The sequence below is a fragment of the Hoplias malabaricus genome, chromosome 15 (assembly GCF_029633855.1).
Source record: "Hoplias malabaricus isolate fHopMal1 chromosome 15, fHopMal1.hap1, whole genome shotgun sequence".
Taxonomy (NCBI): Eukaryota; Metazoa; Chordata; class Actinopteri; order Characiformes; family Erythrinidae; genus Hoplias; species Hoplias malabaricus.
Window position 1 is genome coordinate 16,882,745 of NC_089814.1, and position 18,073 is coordinate 16,900,817.

The 18,073-nt window shown below is 37.8% G+C and overlaps 2 protein-coding genes and 1 non-coding gene across 14 annotated transcripts in view; 1 reads left to right on the top strand and 2 right to left on the bottom strand.

Moving 5' to 3' along the window:
- Positions 1-1,458: 1,458 nt before the first annotated feature.
- On the bottom strand, positions 1,459-6,082 carry zgc:77262 (uncharacterized protein LOC402952 homolog). Its single transcript, XM_066645859.1, has 2 exons — positions 5,948-6,082; positions 1,459-4,283 (listed from the first exon to the last, which is right to left on the bottom strand). Exon 2 carries the CDS (start codon positions 4,211-4,213, stop codon positions 3,224-3,226), a length of 990 nt encoding a protein of 329 aa, XP_066501956.1. The 5' UTR covers positions 4,214-4,283; positions 5,948-6,082; the 3' UTR covers positions 1,459-3,223.
- Positions 6,083-6,634: 552 nt separating this feature from the next.
- Positions 6,635-6,707, top strand: trnav-cac (transfer RNA valine (anticodon CAC)). Its single transcript has one exon. It is a non-coding gene; the product is annotated as a tRNA-Val (tRNA).
- Positions 6,708-8,152: 1,445 nt separating this feature from the next.
- The window catches only part of mark2a (MAP/microtubule affinity-regulating kinase 2a), a 35,090-nt gene continuing 25,169 nt past the window's right edge, over positions 8,153-18,073 (bottom strand). For 3 of the 12 annotated variants that reach the window (XM_066646294.1, XM_066646299.1, XM_066646303.1), the window contains 4 exons: positions 14,526-14,786; positions 13,563-13,589; positions 10,819-10,857; positions 8,154-9,643 (listed from right to left, as the gene is read on the bottom strand). In XM_066646294.1, the coding sequence (XP_066502391.1) occupies positions 9,208-9,643; positions 10,819-10,857; positions 13,563-13,589; positions 14,526-14,786 (763 nt within the window). In that variant the 3' untranslated portion in view covers positions 8,154-9,207. Of the gene's footprint in view, positions 9,644-10,818; positions 10,858-13,562; positions 13,590-14,525; positions 14,787-18,073 lie in introns of all 12 variants that reach the window. The other 9 variants (XM_066646295.1, XM_066646293.1, XM_066646300.1 and 6 more) reach the window with 9 other exon arrangements.

Below are 18,073 nucleotides of genomic sequence, written 5' to 3' on the forward strand. Positions count from 1 at the left end.
AGATATATCACAATAAATGCAAAAACAAATGCAGGATTTTTCCTGCCTAAAATGTAGATGTGTTGTGAGCTAGTGTGAAGAACAAAGTTTGTTTCCAGGATTTCTCCTGGATCGTATGGATTTGTTAAATCAACAGCACATTGCATTTACCATAATTAATTTGTTTATTAACCAATAAAATGAGGTACTGGACAATAAGCTCAAATAATACTTTACTGCTACGAGGAGAGATTTGGAAAATGCTCACACAAAATACTACTAATATTTGTGTGTGTGTGTTTTTTTTTTTTTTTTGAGCAAATAAACTCATATTGCCCAGATAATTAACTCCAAATCTCATTTCCTCAGGTGCCTCAATCTTTTGCATAGTACTGTACTATTAAAATTATGTTTCAACAAGTGTTCTTCATTAAAGAAATGGTTCTTTATAGAACCTTAATCACTTGAAGAAATTTTGCATGATTAAAGGGTTATTTGCATAGGGAATGGTTCCTTCAGATTGATGGAGAATGTGCTGTAGATGGTTCTGTATAGCACCTTTTAGAAAAGCAGTCTATATGGCACCAAAAACAGTCCTTCTACTGTTACAATAGAAAAACAATTTTTGGTGCCATATAAACTTTTTACACTAGGCCTGACAAACAAGGAATGTGTATTTCAATATCTTATCACACAAATGACAATCATAAAGATGTAAATAGTTTCTTAAATATTTTACATTTCCTGGAGATATTTCTGTCAATCATTCTACATCGTTACCTTAACTGTTTGATTATAACGAGGACACAATCCCCATTACAGATCATATTCATCAATCCATAACTCATTGTTCCATATCTTAGCTGTTGAGTTTCAGTAATCTTTGACAGAATCTCTTTTCTGTCCATTTCCAAGTAATGGCTTTACAACAATACATTCTTTCAGAATCACAGTGGCACAATAGTGGATCTCAAAAATTAATACTGAGAATTGCTGCTCAGAGGGTGAGAAATTTTGTTCTCAGTTTATCATTTAACAAACACTTGTTTCAGTTTGCCCTTCGTTAAGAACATGGATGATATTGCAAATAATCTTCTAATATCCATCTTAGCCATTTTAAATGCACATGAATTCGTAATATGCAAGACTACGTAGGTTGGTTTAGGTAGATGTTCATGGTAATATTAACTTCTCTTATAAATATAATAATATATGTTCTCTGAACAGATATTAAGTGCCAGAGTAATACAAAAAAATTAAACACTGGACACTGTAAATACTGACAGAGAAGCTATATTCTGTGTTCCTGCAGTTAACGGCAGTTTTGAAAGGAAGTGCACATTAGTATATATGTTCCATAATATACAAAATATTTGGAACATATGTAGTACAAATACAAAAAGTAAAATTGTATACACAAAACCATATTGGTGACTTTATATTACTTACCTGTTTAATTAACTCACCTTCTTGTTGCATGTGACCATAGTCAGTTAAAGAATCTATTCATAACAGGGCTACGTGTATGTTATTAAACTTGGCTAGGGCTTAGGGCAGGGCAACTGAGCAACAGCAGGAATTGAGGATAAGGATGGGAACTTGTAACACTTAGCCTGCATTGGATTCCAAGCACCCACTGAGTCCTGGTATTTCAGCAGATTTAAAAGCTTTTATGTAATATTTACTTTACCTGAGAAAGCCAAAACCATTTGTTGTCAACGGGTGTTAACGTGTGCGGAAAGGTAGATGTGTGAGAAACTCAATAAATCAATAAACAAACAGTGAAATGAAAAACGTTTCCGAATGAATCAGACCAGTCGATGGTTTATTTAAGCGGCTGGATGGAGACAGCGACTGCTAACACATAACGAATATATTTTATATGTATTCCAAACAAGCACAAAAGTCGACTCACGTTCGAACAACTGTTAAAAAGTTTTGAATGGAACAATTTATAAAGATATCGGTTCGCATCAACATTCGAGGTGTTGCTTTTAAGAGGTACATATTAAGCAGAATTGTATTTTAACAATAAGAACGTAGGAAACAATAGCACAAGTAGGACAAACTACAATATTGGGATTTCAATCACAAGCACGTCCACTGTATTGTAATGATAAAATGTCTTGGAAGTGAAGAAAAGCTACATTTTTCAAAGTCTGCGGTAGCGATTAATCGGCAAAACATTTTCTCTAGGAATACAGAGTAGCAGTCTAAAAATCAGCCTGAGTGTTTTGGTTTATTTAGACGGTCAGCGTATGGTCTTTTGTTTTCAGAGTTTCCTTTAGTCGTTGGTGCTTTATCCTAGGTGTGGATGTTCTTTCCAAGTGTAGAGTGGTCAGTTCATGTCATGCTCGGTCGGCCGGTAAGATGGAATTTGTTGATCAGTCGGTGTGTGTGCAGATCCGGCCACTACCCCAGATTTGACCACATATTCCCTCTTCCTCCTTCAACTTACACGTCCCACTCTTACATGCAAATTCATTTCAGTAATGTTTTCAAATTATTCAAGGCCTTAACGTCCACAAGAATCTAAATAAATTATAACAATTAAAAAACAAACTTAACTTTAGCTACGCAGGACACCGGCAGTATACTTCAAGCCAGTGTAAAATTTGTATTCAATATCAAATTATAACCTCAACTTCTTACCCATGCAATTCATTAGCCATGCTTCAGGACAAATGTCAATAAAATATACCTAAATACTAAGAAAAAAACAAAACAAAAACAAAAAAACAGGTAAGAAAAAACTAAATATGCAGAGGTGGAATACGTTCCAGTCAAACAAGGGACATGGCTAGCTAATAATAAATCAATTATAAAGAGGCAATTACGGGTACCCCAAGCATTAGTTTTTCCACCCCTTAGCCCTTAGGCCCTCACACCCCTTTAGAATCCAAACGGACACACATGCAAGACATGTTACTAATTTACAAGAAAATCTGACAGAAAAACCAAGTGTCCATTTTGATTGTGAAAACTACTCAGTAACTGATATGTCTACTTCTACTTTTCAATACACTATAAAAATCTAAATGCAAATACAAATCAGTATGACATGATCCTTCAAGAAAGAAATTAGAATCTACAGTTAAATCAACGAATGCAGTATCTACCCGTTCTCAAAATTTGCTACAACCATCATAGTATTTATACTAACTCCCTGCAGAGCTGTCCCTCTTAGATCACGTGACTTCTGCAATACAAAAAAGGAACTCGGATTTTCTGGACAACACACACTTTAGTACCCACGGCCGAAGCCATTACTGTATTTGTCCTCCAAATAATCGTCTTTATCAAAGCCTGTGCCAAGCGAATAGCGCTGATAGTGGGACGTGGCGGCAGACGAGGGAGGAGGAGGCACGGAGCCGGAACCACCGCGGCCATAGTTGCGAGCGTAGCCGGCAGAGGAAGGTGGCGGCGGCGGCGGAGGCAGAAGAGAGCGACGGCTGCCCAAAGGGCTGCGCTCACGGTAGTAGCGAGGGGCGAGAGGAGGAGTGAGCGGTCGTTGCGGAGGCGGAAGACGTCGGTCATAGGGATCCCCCTCATAATAACGCGGGGCCGCAGCGTATGGGTCGGGCCGAACGCCCCTCTCATACGCCTCGCGCTCATAGTAGGCACGGGGAGGCGGTGGAGGGAGAGGAGGTGGTGGAAGTCGGCCTCGCGGCGGGTAGTAGTCGCTGGGCGCAGGACGCGGGGGAAGGTAGTGTGGGTGGTGTGGGTGGGGTGGATAGTGATGGGGAGGAGGGGGGAGATAATCTTCCTCTCTGCCATTTTTGGCCTGGTTACTGCGGGAGAGGGCCACAAAGATCTTTTGACCCTCCACTTTAGAATGATTTAGCTCCCTGATGGCTTCCAAGGCCTCATTTTCCCTCTGCATATGAACAAATGCAAAATTCTTCACAATATCACACTCCACCACTTTGCCATAAGGCTGAAAGAGCTCCTTGATTTTGGCAGCTGTGACACCCTCAGGTACGTTGCCCACGTAGATCTTGGTGGCGTTGCGCACCTTGGTGGTGGCATACTCAACAGTGATGCGGGAGCCATTCAGCACATGCTTGTGCAAGGCAGCAACTGCCTTCTGTGCTGCATCCTCCTCATCCATGTGCACAAAGCCATAGTTCTTCAGGATGTCACAGTCTGACACAGTACCATGCTGCTCAAACAATGCACGCAGTTCTGCTTCTGTTGTTGCCGAAGCAACATTGCCAACAAATATCTTCACCATTGTTTATGGTTTAGAGGAGACTGGTGTATGTTTTACTTGATGGTCCTTCTTTGGCTACTGCAGACAGCCACTACAAGAAAAAAAATTGAAAGGCATAACATTAATATTTTTGACAAAGACAAATTTGTGATTTTAAGGCTAAAACTGATTAAATGTCATAAGGCTAATGTTTACGGGACAGAATCCTAGACAGTCTAGATTTAATCAAAGTGCAGGAGCTGGCAAGTAATAAATAAAATAATATAATAGCAAGTAATAATTATTCAGAGATGTACTAAAAATGTAACTACAGCATCAGTCTCTTTTCCTAAAAAGGCAACTGGAGCACATGTAATCGGTGTTGTCTAATCCGTTCATAGAAACACTGTATTTAATCTCAATACCTAAGGGATGACCGTAAATGTCAAATAAAGCCTAATACACACAAGGTACGTTCACATTTTTTTTTCTTTCTAGCCACCATTTACATTCAGTAACGTGAAGTACTGTTGATGCACATTTTAGATCATCCTGTTCATCTCCACAGATCCTAACCAGACATTTTGACATCTGAGTGGAAATTCAGCACACGTTTCCACCACTGCTCATATTTACGTCGTTAATCATATAATTTTTACAACTTCTGATCAATAGTGATTTAGCAACCTCCTTTCACAGTGACCTAACCCATGCCTCTCATTCTGAATTTTTTAAGGGTTTATATACTATTCTCCATATGCTGCCACTACAACAGAAATTATAACCGCTTTATCAGGCCTGAAATCGTAATCATTTTTAAAATCCAATTAATGAGTTGAAACAATTTATTAAAAAAAAAAAAAAAGAATTCTGATCCAATTTTCATATAATTACTATTATTGTTGTTGTATTATTATTTTCCCCCAAATATTTCAGCGGGTATACACTAAATGGTACTTGGTAAATGTTTTTATGTGAGTGAGTATGTTGAGTAAGCAGAAATACATACAGCTGAGCATAAAATCTAAATCCATGGCAAATTGTCCCTCTTTTTATGGTAAAATATTGCGCTAGAAATATACATGAAAAGCCCTGTAATTTTTCCACGCTTGGAAACTGACTGCACATGCGCCGGTGTTCGGTGCCTCACAGATAATAGGACCGTACTTGAATGTTCCCTATGAGGACCGTGTGGCCTGAGAAGAGGGCGTGAGCCTGTCGTATTTATAATAATAATAATAATAATAATAAATAAATAAATAAATAAACAAACAAATAAACACATTATGTGCACCTTTAACAATCCATGATATAGCTAAATTGTCCGGCACCTTAGATAGCGATTTAATCCAACATTTCTGACGGATCAGAAAGGTGGTCTTTGAGGGGGTACACTGTATTAAAACAAAAGAGAGGGGAGACTGACTAGCAGGCCGTGCTGCTGGGCTAAAGGCTAATTACCGAGAAACCGTAAAGGGTTCATTCGTCTAGCCTCTCTAATGAGACTACCATTACCTAGCTTTACTGTACATTATTAAACTACATGTGCAGTACATTCAAAACGTATTCAAACAGTAACCAAATCCAACAACAATTCCAGCCGTGCGCTAAATTCTCTCGCTAACACGGGATCTCCACATACAACTAAAAAGTTTCAACTTGAAATTGAACCCTTCTAAACACACACACAACATCTTTACCCCCGTGAGGACCTCAGAAGCTTTGAAAATATTAAGCACTCAGATTACTGGTACAGGTTACTTATTCTTAACTCACCTCGAAGCCAGATTCACAGCTGAGTTCAGCCGTCTAGTGCCTTCAACGGAAAGAGCGGAGGAAGTGAGAAAGGTGAATTCATTCATATGTCGCCCTCTAACGTGTGGGATACGACATTTCAGCCTTCAGCTTCACTGTTTCTGAGCATACAAAATACAGCCTGGCATTATATAAATATATAAAATGGATGTTAAAGTCTCCCTCTAATCATTGATGACACTCCTAACCTACCATCTCTGTTTATGAAGGTTATACATGTTAATACATTTATTTCCAATAGAAAATGCCCTATTGCTTTAAAAGGACCTAGATACACCTTCACCTCTCAATATAATATGCAATTAAATCCCTCTCTGTTCACAGAATTGGTTATTTACGACATAAAAACTCTAATCCGCCCGCTGAGAGTCAGACCTATGGCAGTAGCCGCTTATTTCAACTGCGGTATGGCCTGCAGAAAGTTGTGGTTGCATCGAAAATGTGTCTGTAATTCATCTCATGAACTGATTTGACGTAGTGCTCTAGGTAGGGAATAACGAGCTATTTCAGAGTCACCTTATGTGTGGCGCCTGTAGCACTAGCACAAACAACCAATTTCACAGCGGCAACGGTATTATATACTACATCTATGAAGGATGATTTCGTTTATTGCTTAAAGAGGATCATCTCAGGGGTCGCCTTCACCAGGTTTCCGTAGTGTAGTGGTTATCACGTTCGCCTCACACGCGAAAGGTCCCCGGTTCGAAACCGGGCGGAAACAACTATTTAAGTTTTTCTTCACTTAGTTATATTTAACATATATTCGCATATTTCTAATACTACATCTGGGGTATTAATGTACATAAGTATCGTTTTTGCCCTAACGATGACGATTATTTGGGGCTATGACTGCATTAGCGCAGTTCACTTGAGGAAGTTATAGGGGGCAGACAAACCCAACAGATGAGGGTGATGAGTAGTTTGTGAACCGAGATGTTTTTTTCAAGCAGATTGGAGGAAGTACCGTCCAAAGTATTAACGTTTGACCTGAAACCTATTAATAATGTAATTGCATGGGGCTATAAACATGAATTCTGCTTTTCTATTGATGGCAGCTGCAAAGTTTGCTGCTCAGGTCTCTCTCAGTAGTTAAGCATTTTTCTTACAACATTAAAATACATTACAAAACAGGATTTTTAAGTAGCTAACAAACCTGTAGCTGATAGGTGGTGTCTCCTGGCCCTTTTAAATATTTTGAAGCATTGTTAAATTACATTTCTTACATTTGAAACAGGACTTCACAAAGCAGGACTTTTATGGCAGGACTGCCATTATGAAAATATTGTTATGCAAGGCCAGTGTAGAAGATATGCAATAAAATGAAACAAAAAATTGTATGTCTGGAAACATAGAAAACCATGCTTTTCCCAAAAGACCTACACATACTATAACAACACACTAATCAAGTGTTTATTTTCTTGATCATAAATGTGAAAGTAGATTAAATTTCACCATTGCGGAGAGCTATTTTACACAAAGAGCAAACAGGTATCCATTTCCTTTTAAGAAAGGGTGGCTTATCCACTATACAGTACAAGCCTGTTATATCATTTTAGGACAAACTGGAGATGTTCTGAAGGCATATGTTGTTTACTCTTTTTTTTGTGCGTCTGCCATGAAATACTACATGTATATTGGTTTTGTCGTTTCCTAACTAGTTCATTTTTGGTTTTGCACCCACAATATTTATATGGCCATATTCCAACCTCTTTGTATTGCTTAGATTTAACAAGCTCAGCCATAGGAACATTACTGAGATACATTACAGCTGGTTCAGGATCCTGATTGTCCAACTTATCCAATGCATATTGAATACATGTATTGAACTCCTCACAGAAAGTGACTTGAGCTAGGAGTGAACATTCAACCCCAGGACCTGTGTGGCAGCAACTCTACCTACTGCTGAAATACTTTTATATACATTCATTCTGAGAGCTGTATTTTAAATTTTGAGAGACTCTGGTGAAGTATGTGAATTAAAGTAAGTACAAATCCTCTACAGATAAACATGCTTTGAATGTTTAAATGCACACTTACTTTCTATACTAATCTAATATTCCAAATGAATGGAATATTTAAGTTTATTCCCTGTAGAGGCTAGTTATTCTACATTAACAAATCACATCATTTAACCTGGGGTTTTCAAAATTTTGGATGACATCCTTTACAGTTTAAAAGTTATATTTGACAGCAGAATTAATTCCTCCAAGTAAAAATAAACATGTCATTCAACTTGTTTATTTCTTATAATAATATTATCTTCTCCAGAGAAAGGCAACAAAACACAGATTCATTCCAGTGCAGCACATTGAAACCAACCAGCAACTCTTAATTACACTACAATCCACCAATAATTAATTAATTAATTGGCCCTTAATTAGCTTCTGATATATGACCCCTGCAGCAGGAAGGAAAAACTAATTTTTTGGGCTTGGAGTGCAGAGGTGAGTCACCTCTAGAGCTCTGAGGATTCAAGTCCACACTTCCATTTATGATCGGATAAGACACATTATTGTGATGTAGACTTTACTGTGGGTTAGAGCATTAGAACCAAAATCAGAGCATGATGAGTGAAAGTTCCAATTTAACTATGGCTCTACTGAGTGTGCTGAATACTTCAGCCTCAAATACCCATCGCTAAATATGTTGTACATTCAGTGTGTCAAACCACATCTTTCTCTGTTTATCAACAGGTAACCTGGAATTGGAAGAAAATCAAGTGGTGTTTTAACATAGTTGGTGCTTGGGGTTAGGGATCAGGATATGGGGAATTACAGCGTAATGTGACGAGCTGGATTTTGTGTTTGTAATACAAGACCCACCAGCAAACAGGTTTCATTAATTACAACTTTCGCCACCACTATACTATGAACAAAAGACAACTGAAGATCAAGAAGAAAAAACAAACCTGGGAACAAACAACTGCCACAAATAAAAGTTGACAATGAAAGTAGGTGGGGCATGATGTGGGGACAGAACATCAAAAAAAAAAAAAAAAAAAAAAAGCCCTCAAAATGTCTATACACACAAACCTCCCCAATAACCTGTCTCAAACCCCAGTATCTACAGCCTCTACACTCTCCAGTGTCTTGTCTCTGAGCTCGTCACTGCTGTCTACTGTCCCATGCAAAGTTCACTTGACCTCCTCATACCCCTACATCTGGGCTGGACCCCCATCCTATTTAGGTCTTATCCTCTTCCACAAATGGGGTTCAACATGCTCAGAGTTTTAGCTCATTGGCAATCTTGGAGGCGATGTTCTTGAAGGCAATGGAGGTGCCTGCAATCCGTTTGAAGCGCACACCGTTGAGGGAGAGACGGGGCAGCTTGCACACCTCCATCTCCCACTGGACAAAGTCGTCGCGGGCTGGCTTTCCTGACATGCAGAGGAGCATGAAACGCTCACGGAGCTCGTACTCGCAGCTGTTTGAGTCCAGAACTTTGCGAATCTCCTTCATCATCTCGTTGGGCTCCATGGAGGAGGTGGTCTTCATGCTCCAGGTGAAGCGCAGAGAGCGTGGCTTGGTGTCCTTTGCAGACTGTGTGGATGAAGGCGTGCTGGACACGGGGGAGGAGGAAGACACAGAGTCCTTGTTATCGTCACCCGCCAAACCCTGGGTACCTTTCTCCATCTTGTCCACAGTGCTCAACATGGGTCTTAGGTTTAAGCGACGAAGAGGAGACAAACAGAAAAATAATGTGAACAAAAAGAAGCAAATTGACAAGTTAGAAACATCACAATGAGACTGATTCAGCTTATCCATTGAAGACTTAACTGAGCAAAGCTGTGACATGTAAGGAGGTATGGGGCTGAAGTGGGCAAGCACAGAATATGAAACATTTGCTTTTCTCTCACAAAAAGATACAGTAAATCGTCTTGGGGACCATGAAAAACTTGGAAAAAAAAATTAAACGGAGAAGGTGGTGGGAGGAGCAATATGATGCAGAACTACAATGCAGTCAAACTCAGCCCTGGGACTTTCTAACAATATTATAAAAGAAAAAATACAAAAGCATAAGTCAGTTTGGTTAGAAATTATGTACGTCATGGGCATTTTGTTGTGACTCTGGAGCCAATCGCAGTTTGATGATTTCCCTGCTCCAACACTGATTCAGCTCATTTTTAACCATAATTTACACAGGTCTGCGTACTCAATTTGTTTTTACATATAATTTACTTTGGTTTACTGAGGTAATGCTATTAAAACGACAGATTTAATGTGGATCAAAATATATCATTAATAAAAACAAACAAGATTTCACCATTACAGGTTGTTGCTCTTGGCTGTGGCTATGACGCATCATAGATGCCCTCATGGATTAATTGGCTAAAATTGAAAAAATGATCAGTCTGCAACAGATTGCAAAGCAGGAAAACTGCATTGCTGATCCCTTCACACAAGAGGTTGTAACACATGGGGTATTCTAGCCCCCAAAAACTTGTCTGTGACCGGAACATTGAACCTAAAACCGTAGTGTTCACTCTACTTCAGTGTCCACCAAGCATTAGAGCAGAGAACCCACCAAGCATGACATGAACCAGACTGCAGCGTTCCAGGTCCAGAACTGAATCCCACTATTGTGCATGTATGGTGAAAAAAAAACTGCACAAATAAATGTATCATTCCTCTTCATTAAATGTTCCATTATATATTTGTTGGAATTAAATTTAAATTATAATGATTTAGACTTTCAATTAGTACATGTAATTTCGTTAAATATAAAACTCAACATACATTTATAAAAAATCACCAATCAATTAGATCAAATGTATTGATTGTTTTTTTGTTTTTGTTTTTAAACACTAATCATTACTTAATTGATGTCCTCACCTGCTGGCCTCATCTCGACCCTCTCCCTCATATGGACTCCTCAAAGAAAATCGGCACAAGTTTAGTCTCTTATTTATATTCACTGGCTATTTACAGAACATTTGTAGCACTATCTGTGGGTAAAAACGCCTGGTCTGAGACCATGTCATTTAAGAAGCTATTTACTAATTGTCTACTCTTTCAAAAATGACAACAAATTTAGTTTAACTGTTTAGCTTGATTTCACTGGCTAAGACATTTGTGTCTAATATTGTTTTAAAACAGTCATCAACAGTCTTTAAAATAAAATTGAATTAAAGAACAAATACATTTGCACACAAAAGATTAAGACTGGTAGACCACCTCCATTTTCTTAGACACAAGTGCACAGAATACAGGATGCAAAAGACCAAACTGTTGAAACGCTTCTCTTAAGTCTTCCAACCCTCAAAAGATTACCTCCCCCAAAACACACACACACATTTTCACTTAACCAATAAAACTTTTTTTTATATATATATATACTGCTTGATAAAGCAGTCAACCAGCAGCAATACCCTGCAATAAGATTTGCAGCAGGTACATATCGGTGATATAATATGTCAATGCCAATGTCACCCCTCATTTATTTGACTTCCAGTCAAAACAACCATTAAGTACTAGTTTATTTTACCATGTTAGGGGGGAAAAGTGCAGTCACTGCTTAAAAGAAAATTACGGACATTGCAACATCTAAATATAACATCACAATTTTCTGTTTATTGTTTGCCTTTATTACAGCTTCTATTCTTTAAGAGTTCTCTATGATGTTTCAAAAAATATGCAGGGAAATTTTCCATGCTTCTTGTAGACAACACTAAAGCTCAGGCTTAAAATTTTGGAAACATTTTCTGCCTTTCATGATCTCAGTAGCCACAATTAAACTTCATAATACATGTTTCTGTTTTTTGACAACCACAAATGCTTTTAGATCCATACCACTGTATTTTGTGTTCCCAGTGGAAAGATGAACAGGCCTAGTGATTTTATTTCAGCTTGAAGCAATAACTCTGTTGTACTGTCTCTTTCTATCAGTGTTAAATGGTTTAAAGGAGACCTATGCAGAATGACTGGTATGGGCACCTGTTAATTTACCCAAACCCTAGTGCACAGCAGTGAGATGCAAGACAAAGGAAACACATGTATTTAGCCAATTTGCCTCTGCCTTTTAATATTCTTCAGTTGTCTATGTGCTCTAACCGTGGGCCCACCACAGTGATTGGAGAGACCCAGGCAAGTGGTGGTACAAATCTATAGTCTCAGCCATGATTTCCAAAATCAGAAGAGTTTAAACTAATACACTTTTTTCACTTGGGTAGCACATAAACAGTGACTAGTTTTTTTTTTAAACAGTTGTTGGGGGTTGGTAAGCTCTCTAGATCCCCATATTAATGTGCTAAAGCACTGAAATGTCCATATGTCACCTTTAAGTACACTTTTCTTTTCATACATAAGTACATGATTCTTTTTTTTTTATCTTTTTTTACAGTCTTCCATATTGAACTGGATTATGTTAGGTTTTGAACAATTTAATATTGAATAAATGAATCCTAGTTTTACTCAATGTTTTAAATGGAAACTGAATAAATGAAGGGCAGCATACTAAAAGTGCAAAACTACTGTCTATACCCATTATTAGCAAACATTTAATACAACTGGACTGTTATACACAGTTAACTTCAAGAAATCTAAAAACTGATCCATCATAAAATGTAATTTATGTGTAAATTCTCTGCAGAAGTATATCTACAAGTATTCTCTTCATATTTGCATTTCCTTCAGATAGCAGATGTGTGTGTGTACAATACCCTGACAAGACAGAAAGAAAAGTACACCAGGGCAGCGAGCCCCTTAAGACAAACCCAGCACAAAGACACAAGCAGCACATCAGCACCCCACAAGTGGTTTAGTGCAGCCATTGGAATAATTGAGTAATAGACCATACACGGAAAAAAAAAAAGAGAAAGATTTGTCCTTGAAAGCTCTGGTATTTAAGCAGAGCCTACACCCTGTCTCCACCCTGCGAGTCTGTGTGTTCTCTGGTGGACATAATTATACAGTTACTATACACCTGAAACACTCTTTCTTGACAACATTCTACATTTTGTACCAAGACTATTTTACAGTTTGTCAGATCACATCTACATGTCTAAATTAACCTCCACCACATACTGACAAAGAAAACATCCTATCTTAAGGACACTGTAGACTCTGAGCTTTAAAGTTTATTATAAATCTACCAAGAACAGAATTTAGAAAAGGGTTTATTGCATCTGGTGTGCGTATGACTCTGGAGGATCTATAACAACGAGAATCAGATATAATAAATTACGTAACTGCATTGTAGGAAAGTTGCGTGAAAACATCACAGACTACAGCATAAGGAGACCATTTACAAGGTCTGAGGCACAACAAACACTGACCAGAGACCACAGGCCCAGACAAAGGGGGGGGGGGATGAGATGAGAGCAGAAAGGAATCGGAGTTATTCACAGCAGTAGGGAGTGGGAGAGAACAGGGCTTGCGGAGGCACGAGTTGGGCAATGGAAGCAGGGCATTAGTAGAAGGCGAAACAATGGAAAGATGTACATTCTATATTTTTAAAAATAAATAAATGAAATAAAATATCCTTGCACCATAAAAAAAAACAGACCACAGAAGGAAGGAAGATAGAGCACAAAACATTAATGTCTATGGGATGACTCAAGGGTGTTGTTATTGCCTACCTTCTGGGGAATCTGAATGAGAGATTTCTACAAGAAAACAAAAAGGTGGGGAAGAAAAAAAGGAAAAAGAATGTTCTCAAATGTAAGTAATTGTGTAAAAAGTATCAAGATTAAATACTCCAAGGCGACCTGTTGGGAAAACAAGTTACATGGGGTCAGCATGGTCTGAGCAGCGTAGAGAGCATTTAGTGTTAGCTGGAAGGCACAGAACAGGATAATGGAGTCAAACAGTGAGATGAGATTTTAATGACTAGCGTTATATAGGGCCAATTAAGAGTTCGGAATAAACCTTAGAAATTTTCTTCATTACAAGATTAATGAGATTAATTTGGGGGTCTAATGTCAGAGTTAGAGCCATTTCTCACACTGAAACCCATCACTGCTCCATCTGCCCTTCATTATGAGGGATCTGATCTTAGCCACAGATATCTGTGCTGCTCCAAACCAGCTCGTCCTGAAAGAAGGGAGTACTGCAGAAAGTCAACAGGCCAAATGGGTGCGCATCAAACATACATTCTCTCATAACAATGCACAAATGTTTTTAAAGGAGCATGACAGACAAAAATCTTTAGTGTAATTCTACAGTGTGAAAATGTGAAAGGTGAAAATATAAAGGAGGAATTCAGCCAGTGTTGTCCGTTTATAAAAGGACAAACTGAGCTACAAGTGATTTAGCACTAATGTGACTTTGGAAACACACTGGTAAAAGGCCTCCATTAAGGTGGGGTAAGGCTCAAGCTAACCATAAATATCCAGTAGCATGCTAGGACTGAACATAATATATTACAGCAGTTTCTCTGTAGTCTTTTATAACCCTTGATGTTGTAGTGTTCAAAATACATGAAGGATTTTGTTTAGAATGCTCCTTTGTTCTAAAATTAAACACCATATTATAAATGAGATGTTATTATGTCATGTCTGCTAAATCTGTGATGCCACCGACTCCCATGGTTTCAAACTCACCTGCGTACGAACTTGGAGGTGAATTTGCTGAAGATGCCCGTACCAGTGCGACGAGCCTGGCTGTTCCCATGAGAGAGAGAAGGGGATGCCGGGGGTCCATTGTAGGCCGAAGCATGCTGGTCTCGTGTGGCCCTTTGCTGGCCGGCGTGGAAAGTGCTTCTGCTAGTCACACCTCTGGGGAAGTTGGTGCGGTCTGCTACTGTGGAGCTGCTTATATTGTGGGTTGAAGGAGACACCACTGGAACTCTCTGTGGGCCGGTGCTGTTTTGTTGATATTTAACATGTGGTATACATATACATTTTAGAAAGTGTAAATAATTAGATTGACAGGTTATGCAATAGTTTGTCATGTTAAAAACATGTTTATATTGCCTTCATTATTAATAGAGGGATAGCTGAATTAAGTAATGTTTTAAAAAAGTAGACATGGGCCATGCTGCCCTTGCTGATTAATTTAATAAACACTGGCTTGTGTTATCATTTGACAGCTTTTCATGATAATTTTTCCCCCCATAGTTAAGACTGAAAACTAGTCATCTGTATGGACATTCGTTGTCAGTCAATTCAAACTTCTTAAGAAATGTTAACACATTTTTCTAGTTTGATTCTACAAACTATCCATATACCAAGCAAAGTCCAGATGCTTGCATACTTTGTTCGTACGACAGAATCCAGAGTTGTAACCCATCAACTGCAACTTTTACATGATTAAAAAAAAGAAAGATATTGCTGCTGGGCAGTGCTAAGAGTCCTATGCATTAACTACCAATAGCAACAACAAAATAGAAGGACACAATAATGTTTAATAACTATTAATTATCTGTGTCATTTGAAAGGCTGTTCAAACTAAAGAGATAGCAGACTTGTAACTGCATGCTAAGACCAGATCAGAATCTCAAAAGAACTGTGTGACAGAAGCTTTATTGTTTAACCATATATTTCTCTTAAAGTAAAGAACAATGTATTCTTACATCATGGTTTTCAAGAGCGGTCATAACAGATTATTATGGTAATTTCTGCAGAGCACAAAAGAATACAAAGTGCAAGAGCAGAAAAGAGTTAAGCCGTTTAATTTCTTTTATGGTTATTTTTCATTTTACCCAACAATAACCTTTTATTAGAAATGGTATAAAAGAACAATAGGTAGCTTCCAAGTGATCAGATTTACTTTGCCACAAAAATAGGGGGCTTTATGTGGACCGTTTAACACTTTCACACGTTAGAACAGGAGAGCTTACTTTAAAAAAAATAATTAAACCTATGGCCGCAGAACACAGCAAATTAACACAGCCTGGAATAATCCAATTTATAGCAGCGCAGAAGGTGCTAGACAAAGATATGAAAGCTTACAGCTAATATGTAATGCAGAGTTAATTCAAAGTTTCTATATACATAAATTAATGTGCTGGCTGGTTTTACCTTCCTCCTCACAATGTACTTAGAAATTGCTGATAGGCCTTATATTCTGATCTAGGTCTTCTAAAACTGCTGTTGTATACTAGAAATACTCAAGAAATACACTAAAATCTGTTTCAAACAGTGCAACATGAAGATTTAAGGGAAAATTACTTTGTTCAATTATCCCCCTTGATAATTCAAAAGCAGTATAAACAAGACAACAACTTAATTATAAAAATATAAATAAATGCAAAGTCTTTCCAATCATGCCATTTCAAATAATCACACAAATGCAGTTAGCAAGCATTATCAATAATCCCAAGATCCATGGATACACTACTGTTCAACTCTCCTTTCAATACTCTTATGATGGCCTACATTTTAAGAGTCCAAAATAGTGACCAGTCAAAGGCCCATTCAGGAACAGCTGAAACAGTGCCACATCTGTATTAGTGCAGAGCTTAAAGCTCTAACCAGAACATTTATGAATAGTTATTTTCAAATTGCAATAAGAAAGAAGAACAAAATGTCTAGCATAAATGTTTCCAAGAACATCCCTCCTCTGTTATTAGAGGATAATCTACAAAACTTTACAAAAATTCTAAACATATCTTTCTAAATTAATAAAAAAAATAGTAACTAAAAAATAACAACTATTTTAACTTTTTTTATTTTTACTTTTTTAATTTGAGATTGACCGTTATTAATTCCAGAAGAATTAATTTCTGAGACATGGCTTGGTGTGCCAGGCCAGCGATTTAATGCCATGTGACCAGCTATGGGCAGAAACTCCACTTAGCATGTTTTAGACAACTCACAATCTTCACTAAATTATTCCTCTTAGGATTTATTCCCCCATCAGTGGCCAAGAACACAAACCTACTGACATTTGCTATGTGTTTCTTGCTCTGTTATATATACTTTTTAGATGATATATGCATGCATTTCAGTGACAAATCCAGGCAGTTACATACTATTAACAGAATGAAACTTGTGACTGCCACTGGTTTGCTTAAATAACAAGCCACTTATTAATAAGGATTACAGCAAACCTGCTGTGCCATCAGTTGGCTATCAGTACATGAACACAATAGCCTTGGAAACTGAAGTACAAAGTACAGTGCAGTGAGACTGGTTAGGTTAGAAAGTACCAAAAAAAAAAAAAAAAAAAAAAAAAAAAAAAAAAGGGGTTTAGAGCAGGTTTTGTGCATCTGTACTGAGGCAGTATTCCCACGGAAGGAAAACTGATGCAGTATAGAGAAAAGAGCACAGAGTAGAGAGGTAGCATCTGCAAACACAAATAGCAGACTGCAGACTCATTTCTGAGGCTGAAGCTATTGCAGCAGGCACAGACAAGCATGTGAGATGAGAGCTAATACATGCCCTAGAGTGGTGCAGTCTGAGGATAAACCTTCACATGACACATACACATCACAAGCAATGTTAAGAATGAATTGAAAATACATGCTTTTACACTGATGTAATGCCATCATTGCCCTTTCCCTTATAGTGGTTACACATAGGAATGTCCCGATTGAGTTTTGTTTCTCTCAAATGGATACAAATTGTTACTGTTTTTTGTTTGTTTGTTTTTTAGTGGACAGTGAGTCAAAAACATTTGAATTTTTGCACAGCACAGTATTTTGTGTTCAGCAAACTCAATTAATACTAGTAAAACCAATCCAACTAAAGTAGCATAAAATAGAGCCTGCTAACAACTGTAGCATGCTAGAGTAAAATCACTACATTTGTAGTATGTGCATAGCATGCTACAACAAACTTTTCAAAAGTGGTTTAATATTAGAATCGTGCTCTAATCTCAGTATATCTCTTTCCATGTCAGTATATTTCTCTGTCTCTCTTTTGAACAAATTTCACTGACAATGCTTCTTTTCTTATCAGAGAGCATTAACATGCAGAGCAAAACGATCTTTTAGCTATTTTACTAGAGTGGAAAAATGTAATTATAATAGTTAAGAAATATGGCAAATGACAAGAGATCCAATATTGCATCCCAATTGTCATATTCAGACTTTTAAACCTTCCTAATATGTCTTACTGCCATAGGATGTTCATAAGATCTGTGTATGTTACCTCTATGACGGGTGTAAACAACGTTTAAAAGAACTCAATCAGGTTAAATCTGAGTT

Excerpts from the sequence above, each read along its gene's own strand:
- zgc:77262 (XM_066645859.1), bottom strand. The coding sequence starts at position 4,213 with ATGGTGAAGATATTTGTTGGCAATGTTGCTTCGGCAACAACAGAAGCA.